This window comes from Betta splendens, unplaced genomic scaffold (genome assembly GCF_900634795.4).
Source record: "Betta splendens unplaced genomic scaffold, fBetSpl5.4 scaffold_32, whole genome shotgun sequence".
NCBI lineage: Eukaryota > Metazoa > Chordata > Actinopteri > Anabantiformes > Osphronemidae > Betta > Betta splendens.
This window is the reverse complement of record NW_026577851.1, coordinates 2,191-12,826: the sequence shown is the minus strand read 5'-3', so window position 1 is coordinate 12,826 and position 10,636 is coordinate 2,191. Positions and strand designations below refer to the sequence as shown.

Here is a 10,636-nt window from a genome sequence, read left to right as displayed (position 1 = left end):
GAGCACCAGAGCCATAGAGGCCCAGATCTACCACACCAGACAAGACCCAAGGTGTAGACTGTGCAAAGAGGCCCCAGAGACGGTCCAGCACATAACTGCAGGGTGTAAGATGCTGGCAGGCAAAGCATACATGGAACGCCATAACCAAGTGGCTGGCATAGTATACAGGAACATCTGCGCGGAGTATGGACTGGAAACCCCAAGATCAAAGTGGGAAACACCTCCCAAGGTGGTAGAGAACGAGCGAGCCAAGATCCTGTGGGACTTCCAGATCCAGACTGACAGAATGGTAATGGCGAACCAACCAGACATTGTGGTGGTGGATAAAGAGCAGAGGAAAGCCGTAGTGGTGGATGTGGCAATACCAAGCGATGGCAACATCAGGAAAAAGGAACATGAGAAACTAGAGAAATACCAAGGGCTCAGAGAAGAACTGGAGAAGGCTTGGAAGGTGAAGGCCACAGTGGTGCCTGTGGTGATTGGAGCACTGGGGGCAGTGACCCCCAAATTGGAGGAATGGCTACGACAGATCCCTGGAAAAACATCCGAAATCTCAGTCCAGAAAAGTGCAGTCCTAGGAACAGCAAGGATACTGCGCAGAACCCTCAAGCTCCCTGGCCTCTGGTAGAGGACCCGAGCTTGGAAAGTGGATGAGACCACCCGCGGAGGGTGAGAAGGGAGTGTGTATATGTATATGTGTGTGTGTGTGTGTGTGTGTGTGCAGTCTGCTGCAGGAGTCTTGTCGGGTGCAGGTTAAACACAAGGAGGTCGTACTTCTTCTATTGAGCTGGTGACAGTATGTTTAAACCTGTTCTCTCATCTTAACATCTGTGTCTCCCAGTTAATCAGATGAATACAGATGTGCATAATATAGAAACATAAATGGACAGTGTAATATGTAGAATTATGTTTATGAACGAGGTCTGCCAGTTTTAGAACTGGAGGAGCTGCTAATGTTTCTGAACACATTAAATACTCAGGGCAGTGAAAGGAGGCTGCAATGATTAAACTCATCAGGCTCCTCATTATAAAAAATACTGGAGAGTCCAACAAGTAACAGTCATTCCACAGTTCAACCTAAGGTGGCGGTAATGCACAAACAGTCGAACGTAAACCGCTCAAACAAAAAACAAGAAAAAGAAAGTAAAACGTCATCAAATTGTGACTGTTTAGTTGAAGCTAATTTCGATAGCAGCTCTCAACATGTTGCATCTTGGATTTAACTTTTGGCTCAATGTGTTTTTCTGTTTGTGGTTTGCTGGAAAAACAAATGGACGTCGAACTGGTAAGAAAGTAAACGTGTGTTACATTTCTGTGCTCTAACCGTTTAAGCTAGCTAACTAGCTTTGGTCCCTTTAGCTAGCTAACGCTAGCTTTAGCAATGTTATGTTAGCAATGCTAACGTGTAGGAGCATTTACTAATACGAGGGTTGTATTTATACAGCGGACACGTGTACAGTAGAAAAGTACTTAGTTTTATGCTATTTGAGCTGGGTTGACTGGGCCTAGTGACAGCTGTGATGGGAGGCAGCAGCATCTATGAGGACGAAGCTGTGGGAGTTGACTGCGAGAGATGAGGGAGACACAAACTAAAGGGAATCACAAACCAAGTGGAACAGTAAACCATCACACACCTTTACGATCTTTGTGCAAAGCCACGGAACTTTCCCTCTGAAGACCCAGTGTTCACGGAACAAAATTTAAGTGTTTTTTAGGATGGGCTCAATATACTAAACATAACATACCAGTTTAAGATGAACCCTTTTCACATGATAAGGTTTTCATCTTAATTATCTCAGATGCAACCAAATTGTAAATATATTTCTCGCATGTTCCTCTCTTTTCAAGGGCCCATAATGATCTTTATAAATGAACATTTTGGCTTGTGATAGAGATATAGACGTTAAGACAACTAAAACAAAGGCGAGTTTTTATTATTTATTCTGCCTCTTATTTACATAAAGATGTATTTTGTTTTTCATGACCAGACGTCGTGACCGTGGTTGTTAAAGAGGGAGAAGACGCCATCTTACCCTGCTCCATCAGCAGCAAGGAGAACATTGTACGAGGACTATTTGACTGGAAGAAGGATGGTCAGAAGGAGGTGTTCATGTACAACGCTGGTGTTGTCTACCAAAATGGTCATTTGGGTCAAGATGAGCAGTTCAAAGGTCGAGTGTCCCATTTCTCAGAGCAGCTGGAGTTTGGCAATGCCTCCATCACCATCACTAACACAAAACAAGATGACAGCGGAAACTACACCTGTGTTTTCCCACGTACGAACCCAGGAGAGACTTATTACATCCGCCTTGTTGTAGGTGAGTAGATTCAGACATATATTTTGCCATTATCTCCAGATTTGATGTTCGAGCAGCTCTGACTAAATGTTTTGGGTGTCAAAAGGTTTTTAACAGTAGGATTAGGTAAAGCTTACTACTAGTAGACATAGAGTAGAACCCTCAGCTTTTTGACAGCTGCAGCACATTCATCAACTTCTATTCTGTTCTACCTGGTTGTTGTCCTCCACTAGCTGTCTTACAGGATCTTCTGTCTGTGTTAACTGACTCATCTGATTTTTCTAAACTTCTGCTGATGGTGTTTTGTGGCTTAACTGTGCTCCATGTGCTGCCTGTGGGTTGGTTGTGTCCAAATCACAGTTACCTTTATTTCTTTATTGTTTTATGCTTCATGATGTGCAAGAAAACATTGGAAATATTTTCATTATTTTTTTTAAAAACATCTCCAATGTTGATGTCATAGTCACCTGCATGTAATCCATTGACTAAGCTCTGGTTTGTGTCACCCGAACAACACTTAATTTTATTATTTTTTTACTTCTGCTTTTTAGACCTTGTATTCATGGACCGGTCAGAAGAAATCTTAGGTGAGTGATGATGTCACTTAGTCTGAACCTTCAGCAGGATCACTATAACCTAATTTAAAGTTAAAGACTAAATGTTTTTTATTTAGTTCATCGCGATTTTAGACAATTTTTATTATAACACATTTGCTAAAAATGATCAGTGACATCATCACCATCAGATTACTTCTCACTGGTCTTAGGGTAGAATGATGTGAGTCACTCTCAGGTTAGAGTCTAAAAAACATGAGGCTAAATAGAAAAACCTTCTCTGTGTAGTTACAGAGTTGTGTAGTTGTGTTAGTTTAAACACTGTGCAGCACATTTTCAGTAACAGACTGGATGAACAGAAATATCCCAGGGCTAAATTCACCTGCTTTATTGTTGTTTCCAGTTGCAGCACCAAACCCTACTGTCTTGATAGCTGACGTGACAGAGGCAGGCGTTCTGCTGCAGTGTGTGGTTCATTGTGCGTCTCCAGAGCCAAAGCTACAGTGGAAGGATTGTGGAGGAAACCTCCTTCCTGCTGAGGAGCCACAGGTCTCAAAGCGAAGAGACCACTACAATGTCATTCTCCAAACGACTGTGACCAAGACGACCAGCAACTGTTTCTACTGTGAAGTCAAACAGGATGAGATCGGCCACATTGTTAATAAAAGCATCACCGTACCAGGTGAGAAAGAATAAGAAAACCTTTAATAGTCCCGAAGTGGGGAAATTACTTCTCACAACAGCAGTACAGATGAGCGAGAATATAGGTACTGAACAGTTTGTGTGTTTGTGTTGGCACAGTGCAAAGCAGTACAGTACAGTTAGAGTGAGCATGAGGTCATTGCAGGGTTATTGCACAGTAATGGGTATAAGATTTGTACCGGTAACAATATACATGATTGTTCACAGATTTACACAAATATTGTGCAGAGCAGGTTGCTATATAAACCACTGATGCAGTGGGTGAGTGACTGTGGTGGGATGTGGTCAACAGTTCTGATTGTACAGTCTGACAGCAGCAGGTAGGAAGGATCTACGATATCTCTCCTTCACACAGCGAGGGTGGATCAGTCTGCTACTGAAGCTGCTCTCCAGAGCAGACAGTGAGTCCTCCAGTGGGTGAGAGTCCTGGTCCAGGATGGATGTCAGTTTAGCCAGGACCCTTCTCTCACCCACCTCCTGCACCGTGTCCAGAGTGCAGCCCAGGACAGAGCTGGACTTCTTGATGATCCTGTCCAGTCTCTTCCTGTCCCTCGCTGTGATGCTGCTGCCCCAGCAGACCACACCGTACAGGATGGCTGATGCCACCACAGAGTCATAGAAGGTCTTCAGGAGTGGCCCTCTCACTCCAAAAGACCGCAGTCGCCTCAGCAGGTAGAGTCTGCTCTGACCCTTCCTGTACAGTGCATCCGTGTTATGAGTCCAGTCCAGTTTATTGTTCAGATGCACACCCAGGTACTTGTAAGAGTCCACTCTCTCAATGTCCCTTCCCTGGATGTGCATCGGTGGGATGAGAGCAGGCTGCTGTCTGCGGAAATCCACCACCATCTCCTTCGTTTTCCCTGCATTGATCAGGAGGTGGTTCCGCTGGCACCAGTCCACAAAGTTCTGAGTGAGTCCTCTGTACTCTGCATCGTCATCATCGGTGACCAGTCCGACAATCACAGAGTCATCAGAGAACTTCTGCAGAACACAGCTGTCCGTGTTGTGTCTGAAGTCTGACGTGTAGAGGGTGAAAAGGAAGGGGCCCAGTACAGTCCCCTGTGGGGCCCCCACATTGCAGGTCAGAGTGTCAGACACACAGTCCCTGGCTCTCACAAACTGAGGCCTGTTTGTGAGATAGTCCATAATCCACTCCGTCAGATGAAGGTCCACACCAGCCTCCTCCAGTTTGTGTTTCAGAAGCACCGGCTGGATGGTGTTGAAGGCACTGGAGAAGTCAAAGACCATGATCCTCACAGTGCTGCCGGGCTTCTCTAGGTGAGAAAGGGCTCGATGTAGGAGGAAGATGACAGCGTCGTCTACTCCTATGCCGTGTCGGTAGATGGACTGCAGCGGGTCCAGGTAGGTTCCCACTGCAGAGCGGAGGTGACCCAGGACCACTCTCTCCAGTGTCTTCATCAGGTGTGATGTCAGAGCCACTGGTCTGAAGCTGCTGGGGTCTTTGGCGTGCGGTGTCTTGGGCACTGGTACCACGCAGGAGGTCTTCCAGAGCTGTGGTACCACCCTCAGCTTGAGGCTCAGGTTGAAGACATGCTCCATAACTCCACACAGTTCGCCTGCACAGGACTTAAGGAGTCTGGAGCTGATGCCGTCTGGTCCAGCTGCTTTCCTGGCCTTGATCTTCCTGAGCTCACTTTTCACCTGGGTGCTGGAGAAGGATAGGGGTGGAGGGAGTGTCTTAGTGTGGTGTGAAGTGAGGGGTTGAGGAAGTGACTCAGTGTGGTGTGAAGTGAGGGGGTGTGGTTGGGATGAGTCACCAGTCGTCAGGGCTGAGGGTAGGGGGCTTTGCGTAAAGGTGTGAAGGGCTGTGGGGGGTGGTAATCCAGTGGTATGAGGTGACAAAAGGTTCGGAGGCAGCTGCTGGGAGGTGTGAGTGGGTGCTTGGTCAAACCTATTAAAGTGTGAGTTCAGCTCGCTGACCCAGCTCAGGTCCCCCTCAGCCTGTGGGTGTGGAGCTTTGAAGCCTGAGATGGTTTTCAGGCTCCTCCACACCTCACTCACATTGTTCTGCTGCAGCTGCTCCTCCATCTTCCTCCTGTAGCTGGACTTCCCCTCACAGATTTTCCTCCTCAGCTCCTTCTGCACCCTCCTCAGCTCCTCCCCGTCCCCTGATTTAAATGCTCTCTTCTTCTCCTTTAGCAGAGCTTTAATATCAGGGGTGACCCACGGCTTGTTGTTGGTGAAACACCGAACCCGCCTGGTGGGAACGGTGTTTTCACAGCAGAAGTTTATGTAATCCGTTACACAGTCTGTTATTGCGTTAATGTCCTCCCCATGTGGGTCGCAGAGCTCCGTCCACACAGTGGTGTTTAAAACAGTCCCTGAGAGCCTCCTCACTCTCAGCTGTCCACCTCTTCACTGTGCGGGGCACCACCGGCTGCCTGTGTACAACAGGTTTATACACAGGCAGGAGATGCAGGATGTTGTGGTCAGCTCTGCCCAGCGGTGGGAGGGAGGATGCAGCGTAGGCCTCTTTGGTGTTGGCATAGAATAAGTCCAGTGTTTTATTGTCTCTGGTGGGGCAGGTCACATACTGGGTGTATGTAGGCAGAGCAGCTGAAGGAGGTGCATGGTTAAAGTCCCCAGAGATCAGGAAGAGGGCCTGTGGGTGCTGTGTTTGCAGCCTGCTGGTGACTGAGAGCAGGGTCTCGGAAGCTGTGTCAGCGTTAGCGGAGGGTGGGACGTACACAGCAATTATTATAACGTGTGTGAACTCCCGTGGCAGGTAGAATGGCCTCATGCCCACCGCTAACAGCTCAATGTCTCTGTTACACGGCTTCATTTTGACAGTGCAATGTCGTGGCATACACCACCTGATGTTCACAAACACAGCCAGACCCCCTCCCTTCCTCTTACCGCTGTTCTCCGTTCTGTCCGCACGTAGCAGATGAAAATTGTCCAGTGCAACGGTCGAGTCCGGGATGAGTGACGTCAGCCAGGTCTCCGTGAACAGCAGGACGCTGCTCGTTCTGTACTCCGGCTGGTACCGTGTGAGCGCCGCGAGCTCGTCGATCTTGTTGGCGAGAGATCTCACGTTCCCCATGATAACGGAGGGGACAGCGGGCCTGAAGCGTCTCGTTTTCTCCCGTCGTAGTTTTCCAGCGCGACGCCCACGTCGGGACTTCACCAGCAGCTCAGCGGTGATCTCGTGTCTGTCTCTGGGCAGAACTACGGCGCTGCGCAGCGCGATCAGCTGCTCCGCGGTGTAAACAATGCGCGCTCTGACCCCGACGCACATCGTAGCTTTAAAACAGCGTTTGTACTGCGCCAAACTTAGAAAAACTATAAAAAAAAGCTGTGTACAGGTTGTGTACACTAATGTTACTAACAACACACTAGAAAGGTAAACTTAAATAAGTGAAGAAAGTAATAAATAGAAGTAAGAGGACAGGAGCTGTTGTGACCAGCAGCCAGCTCGACCGGCGCCGGAGAAAAAAAAAAAAAACTGTTTACCTGAAGCGCAGACACGTGAAATGTTCTTAGTGTTAGGGAAGTTGTCTTATCTTGTCTTATAAATTATCTTAAATAAAGCAGACACAATCAGTTGAGACCTTCTTCAGGAATTTACTTGCAAGGGGTGAGCAGTTTACAACAATGGCAACTTCCTCTCATTGAAGAGAAGACAAGGATTCAGCTCCTAATATGTATTGCATTCTGGGAGGTGCATAGTCACACAGTACGTGGGAAATATTTCCCACGTACTGTATAATATTTATTGCACAAAGCTTTGGGCTCATCAGATAAGGATGCTACACACCAGTACTCCCTATTTCTTGCAGAACAGAAAGGAGGAAACTTCAAAGCTATAGCACAGCTAACAAATTTACAGCAGATCAGCAAAATAAATTCCAACAATGTTTCAATTCAATTCAAAGTTCACATTTGATTGTCACATTGTTTTTGTGTTTCAGAGAAACTGTTTGATGACAAGCCCATCATCACGGTTCCTGGATTCATGGCTGGATTTTGTGCTGGACTTCTGACTGCAATAGCTGCAGGTGTTGTTCTCTTCATAGGCAGGAAATATGTCTGGAAGAAAGGTGAGTCTACAAACCACATGGTAACATGTTCAGTGTTCACACATTGTACACTTTTCTCTAAGTAAACAAGTTTCCCGGTGTTTATCATCTATTTATTTTAATAAATTTGATTATTTTGTGTAACATCTGCTTTACAGCTGAAATTATTCAACTAATTAACTTGGTTCTTTGCTTTGAACCAAGAATAGAATGCCTTTGTTAGGAATTCTAGGGGTTATTTTCATTAGGGGTTGACCCCTGCTTTAGGAGAAAGAAGAATAAGAAAACTAATGGGAAATATTCAAACCTCGAATACGTGAATACGTGAGTCTTATTCTTCTGGTTCATAGTAAAGTCAGTGTTTGTAATCGAATACATGAGGTTTTTAAAAATTCATCAAACCTGTCTGTTTAATCAGTGGGTCAATAATTAAAACACTGAGTGTTAATCTTTTGCCAGCAGATGAATCCTGATTCTTCTTGGACTGTTTCAGTTTTTGTTTAAGTGTAGTGAGTTTCACTATATGATTCTCATCTTTGTGTTACAGCCACAGTGATTTCACAGACACAAGTCAAATCCAGTGGTTTAGTCTTGTTTGTGATCTCCACTTATCTGTTTCCTCTGTATTTCAGATGATCAGCGACAGAAGAGCCGTTCTAATTGTGGCACCTTAGAGCCTCTCGCTTCAGGACCTGTGTAATAGGTTTATGTGTGTGTGTTTGTATGCGTACGTTTTAACTTATTAAACGGTCATAGATTCAACCCATGTTGAGTGGGGTCGAGTGGGCGGCCACGGTGCGGCGCCCGGGGAGCTAGTGTGACGTGTCTTTCTGCCAGGCATCACAAGACCAGGCCTCCTAATGCTGTCAAATAGAGTCACATTTCAGAGCACTTCCTAGTATTTCAGTGAGTGAGGGATTATATATACTAGTTTGAGCAGATAGAGGTACTGAAGACAATCTCTAATCAATGATAATGCCCAACACCCTGCTTCTGACCTTTTTAAATCGAGTCCCGTCTGTGTATTTGTGTCAAACACTACACATCAGTCTGTCCTTCCTCCCACAGTCCAAATATGTAGTCAAGTTACTTGGAGAGTGTCTGTAGGTGTGTGTGTACTGTCTGTGACCTGTTCAGGTTAAACCCCTCCCCTCTGCGTTCACAAGTATGAAAGGAGTTCTCCCAGCTAGATTTATGTGTAGTAACTTATGTCCAGCTTCCCTATGCTTCATTCAGAAGGGTTTTAATTTCTTGTAATTTCTGTATATATGTATGGGGGAGTTATGCTGGTGCTTTGTTAATAGCTGTCAGTCTGATGTTTGTTATTTTGTAGTAAAGAAAATATTGTACTGTAAATACTGTAATATATTTTATAAAAGATATTTTTCTCATTGCTCCTTTTTTAAAAAAAAACTTTTTTTTGAATTATTGAATGTTTTTTACTGTGTATGATATGTGTAATGTCTTGCATTAAACAATGCCTTTAAGCCTAAACCTGTAGGTCAAAGTTGACTGCTCCTCTTATGTCGTAACTCTAATACTTTTTCTTAAGAAAGCCATTCTCTTTATTTATTCATTCACGGCCATCTGTTTCTTGTTTAAAAAGAGACTGTAGTTGGTCAGTATTTAATGAGTCAATATCCACATTCCAGGACAACCTGAACAAAAATGACCCATTTCTATTTACCTGTTTTCATCACTCTTCATATTCTGTTTATGATCTGTGTTGTCTGTTGGATGTTTTTCTGTATTTTTGTTGCTGGTTCCATTGTTTTCTGTCTGTGTTGAGAGCAAACATAAGGCAAAACACTTTTCCTCTCTGGTTAATAGCATTTTTTTAATCTTGAATGAATATGGTGATTGTGTGATTTGTTATTTCTGCTCTGTGATGTTATTGTAAAAAATGTGAGACACAACATATGAAAACTGCAAACATTAAAAGGGCACATTTTTCTCTATGGTTGATTCGTCCTCCTCTCACCCACCTCCTCCACGGAGTCCAGTGGACATCCCAGGACAGAACCTCCTCACCAGCTTGTGGAGTCTTTTCCTGCGTACACAGGGAAAAACACAGCGTAGTGGATGACAGAAACAACCACAGAGTCATAGAATGTCCTTAACATGGACCTGCACACTCCACTCTCATTTTGTTACTGAATCTGTTCAAGATGCGGGTATCTGTCTTTTCTTTTATTTATTCTATATTTTATATAAAGCTTTCTTTACTGTGAGCTGTTGCTGGGTGAACCCCTAACTTCACTGTACTTGTACAATGACAACGATCTATTTTTAAAGTATTAAAAGTCAAAGCATTTATTATGCAGACAGATAATTATTACATTAATTGATACTTTAATTTTCAAACAACAGGGTTTAGTAACTCTTCTCCGGTTTATTGTTACTAATGTTTATAATGATGATGCTGTTCATTCTGAATGCACAATGGTCCAATAACATTTTAATGTATGATGCAGTAATATACTGTAAATGTAAAACTACATGTAGTGAAACAAACAGTCAGTAAAAGTTTATACTTTAATGTTGGTCATTATTTATGATGCATGACAGCGATTTGTTTAGTGAGTAGGAAAATGTGAGTATTTACACCTACAGTCGTACACGTCACGTTCACATCATGCTAACACAAGGTTATATACAGGGAACACAGACGCAGTCTCTGAAGGTCACAGATGCAAAATACACAAATATTAGGAATAAGAAACGTCCGTCAGCTGATCTGAATGATCTCATTAAACGCTGAGATTTAGAAACGGTTTCACATCAGAAACACTTCATCCCTGTTTCTGAAGCAACTGTTCAGACGCTTCAGCTTCGCAGCCGCAGCCTGAACGTCATGGCAGCTCTGGACCGGTGCAGGTTATGGTACCGCTTTGATCAGAACCCAGATACTGAAGTTTCTTACTAAGGAGGAAGGAAGAACTGGGAGACAGACGACCTTTGACCTTCACAGGATGAGGTCCTGTGGAGTTCATTGGTGTTAGTGAAGCAGAAACAGAATTATTATTATTTTAATTTGATTTAT

At 44.4% G+C, this 10,636-nt stretch overlaps 1 protein-coding gene across 2 annotated transcripts; it reads left to right on the top strand.

The window, feature by feature from the left end:
- Nucleotides 1-1,010: 1,010 nt before the first annotated feature.
- LOC114850901 (butyrophilin-like protein 1) lies at nt 1,011-10,132 on the top strand. Of its 2 annotated transcripts, XM_029142478.3 has the most exons (6): nt 1,011-1,285; nt 1,989-2,318; nt 2,849-2,884; nt 3,255-3,533; nt 7,486-7,614; nt 8,226-10,132. In XM_029142478.3, the coding sequence occupies exons 1-6, from the start codon at nt 1,204-1,206 to the stop codon at nt 8,291-8,293; spliced, it is 924 nt and encodes a 307-aa protein (XP_028998311.1). In that variant the 5' UTR covers nt 1,011-1,203; the 3' UTR covers nt 8,294-10,132. The 2 variants fall into 2 exon arrangements, with proteins under 2 accessions (XP_028998311.1, XP_028998313.1); XM_029142480.3 differs by lacking the exon at nt 2,849-2,884 and having other exon boundaries at nt 1,022-1,285.
- The last annotated feature ends 504 nt before the right edge of the window (nt 10,133-10,636 follow it).

Coding starts and splice junctions, on each gene's coding strand:
- LOC114850901 (XM_029142478.3), top strand. CDS start 1,204: ATGTTGCATCTTGGATTTAACTTTTGGCTCAATGTGTTTTTCTGTTTG. Junction 2,885..3,254: donor CCGGTCAGAAGAAATCTTAG/GTGAGTGATGAT, acceptor TGTTGTTTCCAG/TTGCAGCACCAAACCCTACT. Junction 7,615..8,225: donor GAAATATGTCTGGAAGAAAG/GTGAGTCTACAA, acceptor TCTGTATTTCAG/ATGATCAGCGACAGAAGAGC.